Source organism: Anomalospiza imberbis, chromosome 9 (assembly GCF_031753505.1).
Source record: "Anomalospiza imberbis isolate Cuckoo-Finch-1a 21T00152 chromosome 9, ASM3175350v1, whole genome shotgun sequence".
Classification (NCBI taxonomy): domain Eukaryota; kingdom Metazoa; phylum Chordata; class Aves; order Passeriformes; family Viduidae; genus Anomalospiza; species Anomalospiza imberbis.
The window spans coordinates 28533209-28553188 of record NC_089689.1 but is presented as its reverse complement, the minus strand read 5'-3'; the positions used below and the strand labels follow the sequence as shown (position 1 = coordinate 28553188).

The window sequence follows — 19980 nt, the reverse complement described above, 5'->3', positions numbered from 1 at the left end:
CAGCAGCAAATTTCAATTGAAAGTGCCAATGAAAACAAAATAATGATCATTTTTCCAACAAATTCACCTTGTATCTTCAGGTTCCTATATTGGCTAAATTATTTGCTATTATATATATACTTTAAAAATAAATATAACTCCTTCTTACACAAATTTACAGCATTTGGGGGAAATTTCATGCTAAAACGTCACATTACAATATAGACAGAATAACAACTGTTTCTGCATTTACTTGATTAAAGCATTAAAAAAGTAGATGAGGTGTAAGAGTGCCTTAAAACAGTAGAGCAAATGCAATTATTACTGAAATGTACAAATCCCGTGGCTTCTGCTGAAATAGTTTGAAACATTTACAACTGTCTACAAGAAAGAGAAATAACATTTTTTCTTTTACTTTGACTTCTTGCTATTTTGGCAAGTAAGATAAAATATATTAGCCATTCCATCAGATGGCTGTGGAGAAAAACTAGCTGTGATGAGGAAAAATGAATTAAAGGAGCATTAATAAAGATTATCTATGAAAGAAAATAAGGTCAAAATTAGAACTCTGCAATTTAAAGCCACCTTTCAAAATTGCAAGCTGCTTTGCCCAATGCTAAAATCCATTCATTTTACTAATCATGCAATCAACCAATCTCCATTATCTCCAGAGCTGGCTATAAACATGCTATAGACTGGGGTGAAAGAGGGAGAGTGTGAGGTTGAGAGACAGAGAGAGGGAAAGAAAAAAAGCAAGAAGGAAAGAAAGAAAGAGAGAGAGAGATTACTACACCCAGCCTTTTATAAAGCCGTTTCTTTCATTATAACAGGTCTTTTCATCCCAGTGACACAGAACCTTTAAATTTGGGCATAATGCTCCAGTACAGTACACAGCTATAGCTTCAAACGGATTTAGAACCTGCTCCAGAAAAAAAACAAACTCCCTCGCTTGACTCACAAATTGTTTACGATTCATTAAAAAGCAAAATTGCATATCCCAGTGCTGGCAGCTGAGTCCATATGGGTGCAAGGGGTATTCACTCATCTCTTTGTATGCTGGCAGTACCAAACCGAAGTTTAGCACTGTGCAGCTGAGATTTTGTGCAGCCAGACGATGCATGAGGTAATTTTCAAAGCTTTATTTGTCTTTAAAACATTAAAATCTGCTCTCTAGCTTACTTTTGATGAAAAGAATGTGGCAAATGGGATGAGGTTTTTGGGGGGGGGGGGGTAAAAAAATCTATTTTTGTTGTGTATTTTAGATTCATAATGTATGAAAAACTGTTTATTACTCCATCAATAATTGAAACTTTGTATGAAAATTATTTGCAATTAACACATCTATTGTAAAGATCTTTAATTATTCACTTCAGCTAAAAATAACGTCTCTTATCTACCACAACTTCTACAAAAAAAAGGCTATTTAAGTGATTTTTTTTTTTTGTTAGAAAATAAATGGTGTGACGTACAAGTTTAAGGAGAACTTTCTGCAATGTTTAATCTAAACAACAGCATGTGTGGTTATAAAACTGTTTATTTTTAGGCAAGTGCATTACTAAATGTTTCCAGGATTTTTACATATTATATTCACAGCACTAAAACATCTGTGAAATAGATGTGACTGAAATGAAACTTCCTTGGACACTTTCTCTGGAGTGCTAATAACTGCCTAGTAACATTTGAGGATACTTATTAAATAATAAACACTGATGTACCTCATCATAAAAGCAGCCGATAGACAATAAAAGAGGAGTAGTAATAAAATATACAAATGGCTTGGAACAAGGCAAAATCACAGCATGATATAAATCTTGTGGCTAGAACAGGTACTTGAAAAACTTTGTTTTGAAAACGATAAGTAAAAATCAATAGCCTTATTTACAGGGGTTTAACAAGCTAAAAAAAAAGTCACATGAATAATCAACAGTTTATGTGCATGCAAATACCCCTTCCCCCTCCAACTTCTCCTGGCAGAAAGTCTAATTGGAAAATCAGTACTATAAGTAAAGTGGTTAGCCTTCCCTATTCCCGTTAACCAAACACTGCATGTTACATTTCACTGGCAACCGCTGGCAAACCTCTAATAGACGCTTTAAAAAATTAAGAGTTAAAAAAAACCCAAAAAAACAAAACGGAAAACCCCAAGCCCAAACACCTTTAAATACAAGCCACATGATATACACAATGGCTACCACCAAGCTGCAGAATAAAATCCTTCCGGATCTCACTTTTAAAAGTCTTTCAAGTCCTCTGAGGTCTTAAACTTTCCAAATGATACCAAAATTGGTCCGGGGCGGCGAGGGGGAGGGAAAGCCCCCGACTTGTTTCAGCGTATCATACAATGAAAGTGATCATGCCTTGTTTTGTAATTCCACTCGCCAGTCCTTTTTTAACTGATATCTATGTGAAATGAGCTGAGGTTCACGGTCCAGTTAGGAGCGGATAATACATTCATTGTCCTGGCAGCAAACTTTTCCTCTCACAGGAAGAATTCACGCTTGCCACAAGAATAATAATTACAGAAAACTAAAAATGCGCTGCTAACGAATTAATCCCTAACGGACAACACGCTAACGAGGGCAGTAATGATTTGAGGACTCTCTTCCTCGCAACAGGACTTGCATCTTCTGCTACAATGGGCTATTGTGCATCCTCCTAACTCACTATACCTCTTATAGATTCAAGATGTCAAAGGTTGTCTGGCCCGGCTGACCATGACATGCTAGTTAACTCGTTCTACGGAGCATGTTGGGACTTTATTGAAACTTTAATTGTGCCCAAAAGCAGCTAGAGCCAGACTATGTGGGATCTGTAACACATGGCTCCAGGTCAGCACAGCCCGGGAACCTGTTCTAACGCAAACAAGCGGAGGGAAAAGTTAGACTGGGGTCTCGGATGAACGGCAGCACCTCGCAAACCGCGCTCCTCTCACACGTGATGATTTTACACCACGCCACGACCGCACCGTTCCAGGCTTTTACAGGGATCGACTCGCTTTGTAACGGACTGAACTTTCCACCTTCCCTTTTTACTAAATACTGCATGCTAAAAAATGCACGCGCACACGGACGCTGGAAAGCAGCAGATAAAATAAAACAAACTGAGCGTTAGGCAGCCGACTGAGACAAGTTACTCTGCACAACAAGGCTTTTTCAAACTACTTCTTTGCATACTTTTTTTTTTTTTTCCCTTAAGGAGAATTGAAAAAGCTTTCCTCTGGAAACTGTAGTGCACATTAACAGTCTCCTGTTACACAGGGGAAAGCACACAAGTGGGACAAGTGTGAGGCTGCTCTACTGAAGAGTGTGAAAAAATCAAATGTTAATTTGATAAATGTGAGGTCTGGGACATTTTGTCAAAGAGGGAGGGAAAGTAGAAAAGGGAGAAAAAAAAAAGCAGCCCTGCTGCCAACTCACCATCCACCAAGTTCTGGCCGAGATGTCGTAGCAGAGCTGCCATTTGATGGAGCCGTCGGAGGTTTTCCCTGCCATTATGCTGTCAGCAAGCTTCATCTGATGCTAACTCACGGGAGATAAGACACCTAATTGAGAAAACATTTGCACTGGCATGTTGGGCAACATGTAGCCCGGTCCATACCATATGGAATCATGGGTAAAAAAAAAAAATCTCCTTGACAATGAACCAATCTCTCACAGACCCAGTGGCAAGGTGAAGTGGAGATGAAAAGTCATCTGCTCCTAGCACTGTCTTCTCCTCTCTCTCTCTCTCTCCCTCTCTCCCCCCCTCTCACTCACTCACTCTTTTTTTTTTTTTTTTTAAATAAGAACCCACTGCTCAACATCAAAGAGAGGCGGTCAAAATTAGGGCTTCATCACTCAGATGATTTTGGTCTGCTAGGTTTTTCTTTCCTCTTCTTTATTTTTTAAGAAGAATAAAGAGATTTAATAGGACAAAGGCAGGTAGTGGACTGTGGAGGGAGATCGCCACAGGCTATTAGCCTAAAATTTCTGCTTGACAGATGGAACTGCTTAGAGACTATCATGCAATGTTTTGGGTGTTTTTTTTTTTAAAAGACTTTCAGTCTGATTCAGTATCTGTTTATCGCAGCTACTTTTCTCATGTACGTGACTGGGGGGGAAAAGACAGAGCAAAAAAAGAAAAAAGATTGCGTCTTTCTTTCATAATTGTGCATATAATAATTGAAGCAGTGAAAGGCAAAACAAAAGTATAAACTGTCCAGGTTAATTTCTCAATCCAGTGATAGACTCTTTCTGAAGGAATCAAATGATCTTTCATGTTTTTTTTTGAGACACTCAAGTTTTGGCTATTTATTGCTTCTTGATTTTAGATATAAGATCATATTGTTTAAATGAATGACTTTTCATACGAAGGTTCAAAGTGCCCTCTAAGAGCTGAACAGTCCCCTTTTTATAGATTGGTAAAGTGTAATTTTGCTACAATTTTTTTTTTTAAATGTGTTTTTTAATGTTACATTTCTTAATCCCATCAGGTGGCCACTGCCAAACTCACAGAGGTTTGTTTCTCCCTCCTGCAAAACTTCTCTGCCACACTCAAAATTTACGTGAGGCATTGACAGATAACTTGGGTAAAGACAGCCCCAAAACAAACTGCTTTGAAAAGTTATGAAATCATGTTATTGTCTGATTTTAAAATCTTTTCCTGCCTAGCAAAGCCAGAGATAATCATAGATTTTCTCATCTCACTTTCCCACTTCTCCTGGTGCACTGTAAACCCAACTGAAGTATTACTTTTGTGACAGCTGACTATTAAGCAGGCAGTGAATGCTTTCCATTTAAATCACCCCGCTGTGTCACACGGAGCGACGGTTGCTCGGCTGTGACCACCACTGTCCCTGACAGGGCACTCCAGCCTATACAGTAGAGCCTTTCCTCAAGTGCTTGAAAAAATGAACTTCTGAACTGGCAAACACACTCTCGCCAGGAATATTTCTTAGGGCTGCGGAGCTATGGCTGATACAACTCGCGCACTGAGAAACAGCTACACTCCACAAATCTTTTTGTGATTTGGACACAAGAGGAAAATGTATTAAAAACATCCACTCGATTTTAAACAATATTAGTTTCTGTTTGTATCAGAAAGAAGAGCTCGTGGGTGCACAATTCTTGTTTGGATTCTTTTGTGTATTAACTGTTGTTTAACTATTTGGCTACAGCAAAATTGTAATTCTGGGCTGCACAGATTACAGAACTGCCATTCAGTACAGGACAGAACTAACTTTTACTGAGCTTCAACAATACCCTTGCATTTCTGTGATGTGTGAGATGATAAGCAAATGATTTAGTGTAAGCATGAACTGCTAATGTAATACACAGGGGTTTGGGGTTTTTTTGCCCCAGTCTAACAATCTGTTTGGACTACACATCAGTGAATGATCTATGCTACTACAGCATCCCAGTTTGCGCTTTTAGCTCCAGATAGCAGGTACAATCCCACTGCTATTTGCAGAAAAGGGTCTGACTAGCATGGGAAGTGTTAAGTATTATTTTGAGTCCAGAAAAAAAAAAAATGGACACTGTGCCAGGAACTGTCCTTGCTCTGGCTAGCCAAAGTATTTATTGTCTTCTGTTACTGCAGGTTTGCTAATACTACCCTGTCTTTTCAGTCTCACTGCTTATTGGAAAAAAACACTCCCTCTCCAAATAATCACACAAAATATAAAGCAAAACTCTTAGTAACAATCAGCCTTTGAATTGGTGTCAGATTCAATTTTCTGCTGATCTCTCTGCTCCTACCTCTCAAACCCATCATCTTACCCGCCCTTCTTATTATTTATTTAGTATTTCATACCCTGTTGTGCTGCCTGTCATTCCAGGCAAATTCTGATAAATCTGTATTCTATATGGTGTTTTAGCACCTGGCATAGTTAGAGATCTACTGAAAAACTTTCTCTGGATTGCTGTATTAACCACTTCTTCCTATACCAACATATGATTTTACCTCCCAGTATTAATTGTAAACACACCAACTAAATATATATTTTTAGAACATACACTTTTCAGATCATGAATGACAGAAGCATGAAACCATTTCCTTCCTGACAGTGGTTATGTGCAAAGAAATGAGGAGTGCTGTTGGTTAACAGTGTTTTAAATTCAGAACAATTAGGTGCAGTTAACTTTGCCATTGTTCTTTCTGATGCTGGGGATGGTGGGTTCTTACCCGTAGAGCAATTACTCCTTTCATAAGCGGCTGTTGTTAATAGCATTAAAGCAAGATTAAATACAACATGTTAAATATTGCAATTATTGTGGAAAATAAAATTATTTGGTGAGCATAATGGGGAGCAAATCAAGCATTTAACATGATCCAGGAAATGCTACTCCAAACAATTGCATTTGTTTTATGCAATTTTTCCCCTTTGATTGCTGACAGATGCCGTTTTGGAAACAAACATCTAAGTAGTTTTCCTTCAATCAGGAAAAAAACCACACACCAGAAAATGGCTACATGTTTTGAATTTAACTCTTGTCAATCAGCATTCTGCACAACACTCCCTGTGAATAGTACTGGGACAAAACGATGCCTTCCAACGACTAATAAGCAACAAAGATATTTGCTTCTAAATCAGATCTGTTCTGAAGGAAGAAAAAGCCTTCGTGTGGCGTTGACATTTGTGCAGATACAGCTGCAAAATAAATATGCTTGCAGTATAGAGTGGTATTTCAAGTTGGAAATAAGTTAGGTGTGTGTGTTGTGGACTACAAGAGATTTGTTTTCTGACAGCTTTAGGCCTCAAGCAATGGATTGAAGTACTTGCCAGTTTCTTTCCAACATCCTATTGGAGAAGTGGCCAACTACCCACAAATAATTTGCTTAATTGTTGAGCAGAGTTACCTGCCGCAGCTCACACAGCACAAGCAGGCCCCTCTATCTTCCCTTAGCTGCAAGTTTGGATGAGGATATTGTTGTTCCTATCAAGGAACCAGGAAAGAATGCTAAAAAAAGGCTAATAAAGTATATTGATTCAGATGACTGTATCAAGCTGGCATTTTACAGTCTACTGGAAACCGAATGCATGAGAGCATTAGAAATGTTGGCATAGTGGGTGGTTTCTCCAAATGTTGGCTTCTACTGTTCACATCGGTAAAAGAAATGCGGCAGAACTGCGGGCAGTTCCCAGTGCCAGACACATCTTTAGGATCTTAGACCTTGTTATTAGATTATCTATTACTTGCACAGTACCCATTGCTCATTAACCCTCTCTTTGTTCCCTTTGCCTCCCCCTGCTTCTCCAGTTGCAATTGCTCAGAACCTTTTCAGCTCATTGCAACAGTGTGATTTAGATCTGTTCCTAATTTTGGAGGCGTTTTCCTTGGGAAGCCTCAACTTCGATGAGTTACAAGGAGGATTTCCTTATCTCGAACAGCGACAATTAGTTCAAGAGCCACGTGAGAGCAGGCAGTTGATTTTTGGGCAGCCTCTGAACTGATGGAAAGTTGCTGACAACGTGTATGCTCTAGCTTTTGGAAATCCTATAATCCTGGCTTCAATCAAGAGGATCTGCTGTTGCTGAAGGCGTAAACAAGGAGAGAAGCAGCATGTGACCACTGCTGCTGCACCTTCAAGGACTCCCAAGCCAAAATGAGTGCAATGGTAAAGCTTCTACTGGTTGCTTAATGTTACACACACATTTTGGATGATCTTCCTGAACCCAGGGAAAGTAGTCCTTTGCCCTCTGCAGGAAACATTGGGTTTGGACTCTGCATTCCCCCCTATAGCTCTGTTGTGTTTCTCCCTGCTCCCCTCTCACTCCTCTGATTTTCTTCCTACCATCTGTATTCCCCTTTTCCCTCATCTGAAACAAGCATCAAGATCTTGTTTCTGACAGAACGGTCTGTCAATATGGAAACACACTGACATCACAGACAGTGCTGTGACTTCATGTCTGAAAGAAACAGGAGGAACAGATGAAAGGACTGAAGGCGAAGGAATGACACATACAAACATTTTTTAAAAATTAATAAAAATTCTTCTCTATCAACCAAAATGCAAAGGAACATAAACCAGATTTATTTTTAAGTCTAAATATAACCAACTATTTTCTAATCTGTGGCATAACTCAGTACAAAATTTCAACATGTTCTTCACCCATGAGAGGTCCCTGTCCCCCAGAAGCACACACTTGGCTGGCTCAAGGCCTCCGTGACAGCCAACATGACCTCAAGAAGGACTGAGCAGGGTCTTAAAAAAAGCTAGTATCAAGCATATATTGAGAGAAGCCTTTATAGGGAAAGGAGGAATCCTGCCCTGGACTAATCTGTACCATCTAAGCAAATGCAAATTCGTAGAATTTGAAATGAAAGTATTTGAAATCACAAAGTCAGTTTGGATGCAGCTGGATCAAAGGCATCATTGCCTCAGTGAGGTGGGGATACAAAACATACACAGAAAATACTGAGTGTACAGGGGTGGAATACCTTACTATTATTTTCTTTTTTCTCCCTAGAATTAAATATTAACAAAAGGTCCTAACCACTATTTCTATTACTAGCACAAGGTTTTTTTGTAGAAAAATTTGGGAAGGGTTACAAGCCCCACACTTCCTTTACTGTTTAAATTATGTATTTTGGGTTCCAGCTTTAGAGGGCATGCAGAAGGTACTGCTTTCCTGCTATCTCCAGAGCAACTGTAACCCCTTAATAAGGAGATTCATAACTAGTAGGAGAGGAGCTCAAGAAAACGAAAAGGTTAATATATTCTAACTAGATGTTGGGTATAGAATGTCAGATCTGTCAAATTTCATTACAGTTTGGTGCTCAATGAAAAAGATTTGATTTCTTTTGCCACTGTCCTACTATGTTCAAGTCACACAGTGCCAGCAGCAACCAGCCAACGACCACAGGCTGGCACTGAGCGGGCCCGAGTGGGAAGCCAGCCGCAAGGACCATCTGTTTCCGATTTCTAGCGAAGCCAAGATGTGCAGTGAAGTGCATTCCATTCACCCAGCCAGCCTTCTCCCTGCTCAAGTTATTAGTGTTACAAGTGAAATTATCTTTTCCAAACAGCGGGGGAGCTATAATCCTTATGGAACAAGGCTTTTAAAAAAGGGGAAAAAAGAGGAGGGGAAAAAAAAGAAAAAAAAAAAAAAAGGACAGAAAAAAGGCCCCCCAACACTCCCCCCTCTTCAAACATCTTTTGTCAAAGTTGTCGATGACACTGTTTGTAAATTTAATTGCCATGTTCACGGGTTTTATAATTTTAAAGGATGTTTTATTAAGTTCTATATTCTCTTAGGGAAGAATGTGTACGTCAGTTCATGGGCTCTAATGTAATAAACCATTCAAATATATTTAGAGGGTTATTTATGAATAAAGTTAAAAATGACAAGATGAATGCTCATTTAAGCCTCTCTAACTTGAAGTGCCTTGAAAAACATCATAGGTTTAGAAGTATAATTTAAAGTGCGAATGCATAAACAGCGCTAATTACATGCTACTTACATTGTTTCAATATGTAATGCATATGTTTAACCTCGCAGAGGAAGGATTGGTCTTGGCACAGCAATCGTGGGGATTTAAGGGTATGCTAAACTGATAACTGTAGAATGAGCTCTGACACAGGATATTGGTCTCCTACTGTTACCTAAATGCCAGGTGAAACCAAAGGATTTATAGGAGGGCGGGTGAAAAGGGGGAGGGGGAAAGAAAAAAAAAAAAAAAAGGCTACACAATGAGGTGAAACTGAGAAGTTTATTTTCAAAGGGGGAAACATTTATCCTTTGACACCATTCCATTCCGGTGACTTTATTTCTAATATACCATGAGATTAATGATGTGGCTACTGTCACTGTGTCTGATGAACACTGGCAGAGCTGTGGAACAGTTGCTCCCCCTACTATTATTGGACATATTTGTAAATTGGCATCTATATGATGAACTCATTCCGTGTGCCAGCCAATTGGAAAAAATCTTATTCAGGAGGACAGAATTTTCATTTTTTGATTTAATTCTATATGATAGCCATTTGGTTTAAGATTGGATGATATAATTTTTTTTTTAAATTAACAATGTTTGATAGTTTTCATGTCATATGATAATCTCAATATGACTCTTAGGCAAATCAATTGTAGATAAATAAGGAAGTAAGTTATCATGAGGAAAAAGATCCCTGACATACCAGAGGTGGGGCAGTATTTAAGTCTTTGCTTAGGGAGGGCACAGTTGCTAAATGTTGCCATAATGATTCACTATCCCATCCCTAAAGGATTTATTAATTCAGAAGTAATCCCATCCTAAATGAAAATCCAGAATAGCTTGTTCCATTCATTTTCTTAGTCCCTTTCAAACTGTTTTTACAGGTCAAAAACTATTTTCATGAGTGGATGATATAACACATAAAATGCAACTGTTGAATCACTTGAAACCTGATTATGAGATGAGCCCCTTCTTTGGTTTTTTTTTCTCTGTATTTCAGAGGTGCAACTGGACACTGATAATCTCTGTTCCAGGACATTATTTGAGCTATGGCTAAGCTGATATTAACACAAATCATAACCTCATTCCAAATTTTCTGTGTATCCAGAAACATCTGCTATAGCTGCACATGTTGCCCAACTTTAGGATGCCTTGTTTTGCCATGAGTAAAATATATTTCAGGCTGTCTGATGCTGTGAGAAGTAACCCTTCAGAATCTCTCCATGGAAGCTTGCTTCCGTGTAGGTCAGGAAGAGAGGGGCGCAGCAGGACCCAAAGAACTCAAGTGGGAACTGGGGGGATTGCTCCAGCCAGCTTTATATTTGAGAGCTACAGGGAATAGAAAGAGAGTGAGGCCAGCAGGTGAAAATGCAGAAACTCTGCACATTTCTGTCATTAACTTGGTCAGACACAGGATGCTGAATGCCAGTGCTTGCTAAGGCCATGGCCATTTGTGCAGGCACAGGCAAGGGTCAGTTACCAGTTTGTAGGTAATGCCACAGGACTACTTTTGGATTCAAAGATTGAAGCCTCAATGATCTAGGAAACTAATCTCTGAATTTATCCTTTTGCTTTTACTTGCTCTTCAATTTTTGGATAGGGATTTGCTACAAGTGGCTCATAGTGAAAAAAAAGATTTTATTGTTAACCAGATGGGACAGACAAGTCCTCAAACCTCTCTGGAAATGGCTTTCTTGGACAAGACCTACTGAGTTCAGCAGTGCTGGAGGACTTTCAGGCAGCAGTGCTAAATCAGTGCCTTTTATCATCTACAGCTACATGAAAGACTGAGACTACTCCTTCATAATGAGAGACTTCTGTAGCACTCTCTGCTTAGGGCTATTCTTAAGGAATAAGGAATCCAAGACAGATGTGGCAGTGACCATCATGTTACTCTCAAAGACCAAATCCCTCAAAGCAAAGGAAATATGAACAATTAAAACAATAAATACACTGAATCACAGGAATTTCCAGTGCCCTCAGTTCTAACTCCAGTTCCACACATTAATTTGTAATTCTTGAGCCATGAATAAGTAAATCCTCTTTTGTTTAGAGAACAAGATTAAAATGCTACTAATATTAAAACCATTCCTGTTTGCTGGCTCATCCATCTATTTAAATACCTGCCAATTTCTTTGCTTTACCTCTTGAGTGTCACTCTTGTCCTCGTGCTAATACCAGCTGACTGGCAGCCAGCAGGCTGAACATTGCAGGTAAATACCTAGAGAAGTGCTTTGGCAGGGTTGAGCTCCGTGTAAGCAAATTTTACAAGCAACTCAGGCATAATCTGTTGAAGTGGCTCTGCATTGCTGAATATTTAACAGTAAGAGAAAACTTTTGTGATTGTAAAGACATATTTACACTCCTGCGTAATCTATGGCACTGGACATCACATCATGGAAGAGAAAACTCTGAATGAAGCTCATTCAAAACACATCACTCTAAATACCCTTCTTTTTTTTCCCCCTCCAGTTAACTGATCATAGAGACAAAGGAATTTCAGAGATGAAGTCTGTAGCATGTAGGTCTTCTGGTGTGGCTCCTTATATTTTTTGAAGCAGGTTTTAAAAATCTGCAGGAATCTTAGCTGATAATAACCAACATAACAAGAAGAGCAAATATTTTTCAACTAATCAAGTTGAAAATTTGACATGAGTTTAGAATTTTTGAAACCTGATTACTTCGCATATTTGAAAATCAAGTCTTATTCAACACATGGTGCATTGCCAGCAAAGAGGGTGTTATGTAGAAATTATTTGATATTTTTTCTTGTATCCACTGGAATTCCCATTAAAACAAGACAATATAAGAAATGGAATTCTTTATGGCCTTAATTCTGAAGACCTGACTTTTTCCTCATGCTAAAGGACCTTCTTTTGTAAAGCTGGCTGATAGATATGAAAGAACTGGTTGACATTCTAGAAAACAGAAATAGAAGGATGCAGGGACTGCAGAGTGTCTCTTCATGCATCTCCATCTTTTCCTAATGCAGGGATCCACCATTAAGAAGATGACACTTCTGTCTATGAAGGCTCCTTTAGAGGGGATTCAGGGCCAGGTGCACTCCTGGCAGTGGGTAAAACAGGAGGTGGCTCTTTTCTGGCCACCTCACCTGTCCCTTACAGGACTTCTTGCTTCTCTGTGCTGGCAGGAGTTTGCACAAACACAGAAATTAGTCTGGGGGATGCTTTTATCTTCATAGATGTCACTTGAGGAATAGCTGTGAAATTGTCTCCATGCTTGGAATTAAAGGTGCTCAGTGCTGAAAAGCTCAGGAATTATTTAAAAATGTGCTTTGAAACCTTCCTGGTGGGAACAGCTGGAATGTGTGTCTGTGTTACCAGCTCTAATACTATGAGCACAAACACAAGCTGAGTCACAGTGGACGACAATGCTGCTGACAAAATGTTTTAAACTGCAAACTAAAACAACAATGGGATTATTTATGGACTGCAACTCTTATTTTAATGTCAATAAATGTACTGGATAAATTCCCCTTCATTAGCTGGAAACCTCAGAAGGAAACAGAAATATTCTGGTAAACCACAAGCTTGTTCTTAGCAAATAGATGGCTGCATTTCCACTGCTGAGGCATAGCCAGACTGTTTCTGCACTGGGATAATAAATCTCTGGGAGTGAAAAACAAAGTCTATAAAAGCAAGACCTCCAAAGTAAGGGTGTGAGACGCATGGCCCTCAAGCCTCCAGAGGATGGCATTAGAAAGTATCAAGAATGTTTTTTTTTTCCTTTTTATGAATGGAAAACATGTTTTCCAAGATCTACCATTCAACTCAAAACAAATAGTTGGAATGAGTCCCTGTCACTATGGGAGGTGTTTGCTCTCTTATCTACTGGGCTGCAGACAGCCCAGACAGAGGGAGTTGCTTTGACTGCTGTGTGCTGCAAAATAGAAAAAATAAAAAGAGGAAAAGCACAGAAATAATGTTTTACACCTCCCCGATTCCTGGGAGATGCAGAAGGAGCAGTTCTTTGTAATATCTGACTCCACAGATATGCATCAGGCCACAGCATACACCAAATACAGGGTGCTCTAATGCTTCCCATCCAACCTCCTGACACTTCACTCCTGTTGGTCCTGGAGGGAAACAGAGGACCCAGAATTGCCACTGGGGCTCTCCCATCATGGGAGAAACACCATCAGATCAGCTGAGGTCAGCTTCCCATTCCTTGAGAATGCTTTTCAGAGGCAGACAGAACAAGGCACAACATCTTACCAAGTAATACTGGCGTGTCCTCATGTTTCTGGAGTGAATATTTTCATGTCAGGATGGAAAATCCAAACATCACAGTCACAGATTGCTTTTTTGTTCTGCTCCTCCACTCTTATCTGTCTTTACTTTTCCCTTCTAAATCTGTGCTTCTATATCTTATCCTGCACCTAATGGCTTGTAAACTATTTCCAAGATGGAAAATGTGGTATTCTCTTATCTGTGCAGCATTTTGTTTATTTATAGCATGACATTAATGACACTTTGAATTTGCTTCTGAGTTTTTTCTTATTGTAAAAACAAGGCACACAAACAATTGTGTCTGGGTCTAAGTACAGTCTTAACCCCATTCAATTTATTTCAGATGCTGAGTCCTCAGGAAAAGGGACCAATGACTAATAAATCAGGTGTTTCTTCCTTCACCTACTGGGATCAATAAGAAGCAGGAGAAAAAAGCTCTTGTTTGCATGAGATAACACAAACAGCACCATGTAGTGGGTAAGAGCATATTTCAGGCTCTAACCTTTGCACAGAGGCTCAGCTTATTGTGAGTAACTTGTATTTCAGCAAGACTAAAAAACTGTTTGCTAAGAAGGGAATACAGGGGTATGAATATGGCTTGCATATACTTGGAAGGCACATAATCCACTTTTTACTGAGCAGTTTATGTAAACCTCATACTGAGTTGGGCTTCCAAACCTACAGTACATCAGTGTGTTCCAAATGAGGCAGAAAAAGAAAGGGGCAAGAGAACTCAACACCTTTACGCACAGCCCCAACCCCTCCAATCAGAAATGGATGGTACTTTGACTAAAATGTCTCATTTTGTCTTGTAAATAAACATAAAATCAGATTTCTCTTTTAGCTGCTTCACATAAGAATAGTGATCACCTTCCTAAAGGGAAACAACATTCACTACAGCTTATTTGTGTTGGGAAACCAGTGCTCTGGTGCATCATCCAAACCATAATTCCACAGTGGATTGACCCAGACAATACTTATCAAAAATGCCACACCACAAATATGAGCCAGGAATACATTACTGGGAAAGCTGCCTGGACCAATGCGAAATTAGAGAAAATGGGCAAGTATCGTGTATCAAACGATGCAAAACACTCGCATAGACTATGAACAAACATCACTCTAACTGCTTTTTATTAATTTAAACCAAGTAAAAAAAATTAAGAACACAAAACTGTGTCCCTCTTAAGTGTCTCATCAGATTGCATTATTCTGACAGCTCCACAGGAATCCAGTGACTCTGCACTCATATTCTCCACTCATGCCTCTGCCAGCATTTCCCTCACAGTAGTTGCACGTTTCCATCCTCCCTTGGGATGGGACACATTGCAAGTCCCATCCTCTCACCCCTGCACATCCCCTTGTCCTACTCTGTCTGCACTTCATTGTTTCTCAGACCTGCAAGTCATCAGTTTCCCCAGCCTAGATCACCTTGCTCAGCAGTCTTAGCTGCACTCAACAGCAGCACAAACTTATCCCATAGGTAATCCCATCTCTCCACATAGCCACGCTTCTGCTCAGACCTATCTTGCTCCACAACTGGCCTCTTTTTATTCTCCGTGTATTTCTGGTTTCTTTTTCCTCCCACTTCATTCTGTAACTCCCTTGACCTGCCCCACTGGAGTTCTCTGGTCATTCCCACACCCACCTCTGTGGCAATCTACAAGTCAGAAAATGCTTGATTCATCCCTCTTAGCTGGGACAATATAACACAAATATATATAGAGACAAACTGAGAAAGCCAGATGTGTTCACTAACCCCTGTGTTTTTTGCCTTCTAACACCCCAGATTATTTGGAGCAGGCATCTTATTAACTCTATTTATACTTCACCTAACACATAGGGGCCATGAATAAGGATTTGATTTCTGGACAATTTCATTCTAGAAAGTAAATGTTATGCTAAATAAATCCTTAGAGAAAAGATACTGGTAAAATCTGTCTTGTTCTAGGATTTAATAACAAATGTACTATTTGGTGCATAATAGGCAATTCATTTTGCTATGCATTTACTCTATTTAAAACATAAAGCACTTAAGGATATTTGGAGTATGCAAGACTATTAGAAAATCAATTTTTATTCTGGTTTATAGCCCAACCACTTAAAGTCTTAATTTGCTACAATTCACTTTCAGATATTCTGACTCGTTAAAGTGGATCAGCTACCTCCTGAACTCTGGTCATATGCTTGTTAGAGCTAAACTATTTAATTATTGTCTACCACATCCACTCTCTCCACTTGCTTAGTGCCTACATTTATGCATTTACAGCATCAGTTCAGGTTGTTTGCGCTTGCTCGAGAACCTACTGCCTCTTTTTCCAAGGTTTGGAGGAGGGAGACTCTGGTTTCACTGAGGGCTATCCCATTCCACTTGACAAATAAACAAACAGCAGAGTAACTGGCAGGAAGTCATGTCCCTTTAGTGAGAAGGGCTCCAGCTCATCAGAGGGCAAACCAGGCAGCATCATTTTCACTCCAGCACAAAGTGTCCATTCTTGACTCCTTGACCAAAGGAAGCAAAAGCAGAGGGACAACGAGCACAGCACATCTGCAGGGCTGGGTTTCACAGGAAGTTATGCAGCTCCTCCACAGATAAGTTTCACTGAAGAACAAAGACTGATTCTGTTCAATGCTCCGAGAATGCTGCATTGAACCTGGACTGAGCTTTTCATTCCTTGAAAATGAGGCTCAGAGAGCAAAATCTAATTTCTCCCTTACCCTTGTTTAAATTAGCTGCATGATTTTCATATCAGCCCTCTACTTACCATATGAAAAAAAGCTTAAAAGACACCCACTCTTCTCCAACTAAGTTTACATGTTTTATGTATTGATTTTAGCAGACTACACACAAGTTGGTGCATCCAAGATAAATGTCAGGGCAACAATGACTAAACCAGTTACGTGAAACAGTCTCTGATATAGAGCTGCCTTAAAGCTTAAGAAACAAAATATTTATGACTAAGAGCAAGACAAATGGTGCAATAACACATTAGCAGGCAGTATTGTCACTGATTGCAAACATATTTTGAGCTTACATATTTCATGTACACCCTGACCTCAGAGGCATTCTACCCACTACAATTGGTTTTGCAGCAGCTCAACATTTACCAGGAGATAATGAGGTGTGTTTTTGAACGATACAAGCAGCATTAGATGTAGTGGGAGCCAAAAACATGATCATATTAAAAGCAAATAGCAGAGCAGATTACCTCTTGCCCTCTCTTTTAGCTTGAGCAGCATATTCCAATAAGTGCAGAAGAGACACTGTCAAGTACTTCTTTATAGTTTCATTTTCTTTTTTTAAAATCTCCATTGCTTGCAATGCCCTTGCCCTCTTTAAAAGCTGCAGAATAAAATTCCTTTCTCAGTCAATTTTGTACTCTCTCCCTCAGAAAAGAATGACAAGGGATAAAAAAAAGGAGCTCAAAACTTCACCCCCTCTCCAAGAGAAGAAATAGAGATAAAGGTTAAAGATAAGTTTTCAGCAAAGTTTAAAGGAACCATTAAGTTCAAAAGAAGGTCATCTGCCCTGCTCCTAATTATTGCTCATTTCCACTGTGCCCAGCTGTGGGAAAATAGTGGAGCATTTTATAGCAAACCATAGCTAACAGTAAGCACAGCCTTGGAGATTCTGCTCTTTAAGGAGGGCAGTAGGATCTTTTCTCAAAATATTTCTTGGGCACTTTTGGAGTAGAAGTTTTGAAACGTGAGGAGAACAAGGTAAGAGTGGTCTGGGGGAGGTCCCTGGATCTGAGCAGTATCACTATGGCAGCTCAGTGATGCATATCCCAAAAATTCCCCTTGGTGGCTGCCTGATCCGGAGTTGGGCTGGGACTGGAAGCAAAGGCTGTTTGTGCTGGCTCAGGGACTGGGAGCCCCGCGGGGCAGATGGGATCACCTGGGAAGGTGGGCTGGAGGCTGCATGTTTACTCTGGCTGGGCACTCCAGAGCTGGAAGTCATCCCCGTGAAGGAGAAAATATCCAGAGCCCCTGAATTTATAGGTTGGCAGCCTCCAATTTTTTTTTCTAACTGGAGTTGAGAAACTGTCTCTTTGTGGTTATTGATAAAAATTTTCCTTCAGTTTCAGGACTGATAAGATTATTATTTCTTCTGTAACTTAAAAATCATATTTCTGCAGACTGTTATTTAAACACTTGACCCTTGGTGCTGTCTATCACATACAGGAACACTCCTTACAGGTTGGCATAGAGTTTGAATATGCCATTCATAATGGTGCACATTTCTGTATTAAACATATGATTTACATGCACTGTTGGTGTAAATTTGATTTAATCACTTTCTCTCCTCATGTATTGCAAGTCTGCAAAACAGCAGCACAAGGAAGAAAGGTTTCACGTCTCTACCTCCCTTCCCACCTTCCAGCCAGCACAAATGATTCAAGTTAATTGCATGACATCAGTAGTAATTACTCTCCAATAATAGTTTGCTCCCTTGTGTGACAATGGGCATTTGGGTCAGCAGATGCCATAATGGCAGTGACAAAAAAGCTTTGCCTGCATCTTATCTGTCCTTCCTGCAAACTTCACCAAGCTTCCTTCTTTTATGCTTTTCTTTAGGGATCCACAGGGAATCAGTTCAGCTCCCCAGGACACCGAACAAGCTGATTTCTCCAGCCCAAACTCTGATATATTCAGAATGAATCCAGAAAGAGTCAGAGACTGATTCACAGCATAGCTACAACTCATTACAACAGACAAACCCCAGCCTGCAGCTGAAGTTATTCTTTTGCCAAAGGAACAGACAACTGTTATTCAAGTAAAGGTAGCACACGAACTTGAGAAAACTGTTAATAAAATCACATTATTCTACCTGTGGGGAGAGAGCAACAACTGGCAGCTTCTCCAAGATGGCACTTTCTGATCCCACCTCTGATCAGTATGGTGGACAAAGCAAAGCCACTGCCTCCTGCTTCCTCCTGTCCCCCTCTAAATTCCCTGGGCAACCAAACTGCTGTGGATGTGTGAATAGTTCAGGAGCAGCAGCCTGGCCAGCAGGTGAAAGAAATTACTCCCACTACATACAGAAAATACAGTCATGAGAAGACACATGGTTTGGGACTGGGAGCTCCTGTGAAATGCACTCTGGGCAACTGGGCATGGATCTTTTCCTCTCCCTGAGTGTCTACCAAACTGTCCAAAACTCTGTTTGAGAAGATATGCAATGCGGAATGCATGTCATTCATTGTGTCCAGCAATAAACAAAATATTTAGTGCATTTTTAATGCTGTAAAACCTTTTAAAAGACTTTTAAACCTTCCACTGTGGGACAGAATTAAAATTGTTTTGCTATCTACAACAGGCCTGGCCTCCAATCACATAATTAAGCAATCACAAATTGCAAAATTGGTTTGTTTGGTTCCCACACCACACAAATACTGATAAAAGCTTTTTTGTCAGTTAGTGCACTGTAACATACAGGTTATGAACAACACAATTTAGTAAACTGGAGCTTGAAGGCCATGTCCACGTCTCCCAGTGTTTTCCCCACACTGGATACTTTACTCAGTGTGCTCTTTATGGTTACAGTGGCTGCATGCACTGAGATAATGTGGTGGCTACAACTTGAAATAAAAGATTTAAGGTTTGTTAAAAATAAACTATTTTTTCTTTCTGTATGAGACAGAGGCTTATACTTCCTGCAGCCAATTATACCATCTTTAACCACTGCAAGGACTGTAAGCAGCAGCATATGCAGAGTGACTGGCTGCATTTTGTAGCTCAGTTCTTACAGACACAGACACGTGTCCTGCAGACCAGAAGCACCATATGCTCCAGGAAGCAAGTGCTGGGGCTTCTGCACCATCCCATGTACTCCTCCTGTTCCTCAGACTACCCAAGTGCACTGAATAGCCAAAGCTGTTCACATAAGAAGTGTGCACCTTGTACCCATGAAAATTTTTTATTCAGCAATAAATTTACAATCTGTAACAATAACAACAAAAACAAACAAAAAAAGCAGAAGATTGTGTGATCATTTAAGCAGGTTCCCTGCAAGATTTCCAGTAGAAACTTCTGGCACTACCAATCCGCCAAAATTTCTATTGCTGAAACTTTAATTCTTTATGAAAAGAACCCCCTAGATTACAAGGGAGAACAGAGAACTACACCAGAAATGCCTAAAGAAAGGAAAGCCAACATTCTCTCACGGGTTTTCCAGACAACCTAACAGCAAGGTAACACTTCAGGCCCCACAGGACAGTTCAAAATGCACATAAAGATTTTTGCTTGCTGTCAAACACACCAGTTAACTGAGGCTTTTAGATCCCAACTCTGAACAAGGGTCTATGTTAAACATCAAAATCCTTGGAGGATCA

General features: G+C 39.8%; 1 protein-coding gene and 1 long non-coding RNA gene across 12 annotated transcripts in view; one reads left to right on the top strand and one right to left on the bottom strand.

Moving 5' to 3' along the window:
• The window catches only part of NFIA (nuclear factor I A), a 409015-nt gene that overhangs the window by 347205 nt on the left and 41830 nt on the right, over positions 1-19980 (bottom strand). For 10 of the 11 annotated variants that reach the window (XM_068198897.1, XM_068198899.1, XM_068198898.1 and 7 more), the window contains exon 4: positions 3396-3520. The exons of the other annotated variant lie outside the window; for it this stretch is intronic. In XM_068198897.1, the coding sequence (XP_068054998.1) occupies positions 3396-3491 (96 nt within the window). In that variant the 5' untranslated portion in view covers positions 3492-3520. The remainder of the gene's footprint in view (positions 1-3395; positions 3521-19980) is intronic. 11 annotated transcript variants of the gene reach the window in all.
• On the top strand, positions 963-18446 carry LOC137478830 (uncharacterized). The gene is made up of 3 exons (XR_011001834.1): positions 963-1102; positions 13989-14122; positions 18224-18446. It is a non-coding gene; the product is annotated as an uncharacterized lncRNA (long non-coding RNA).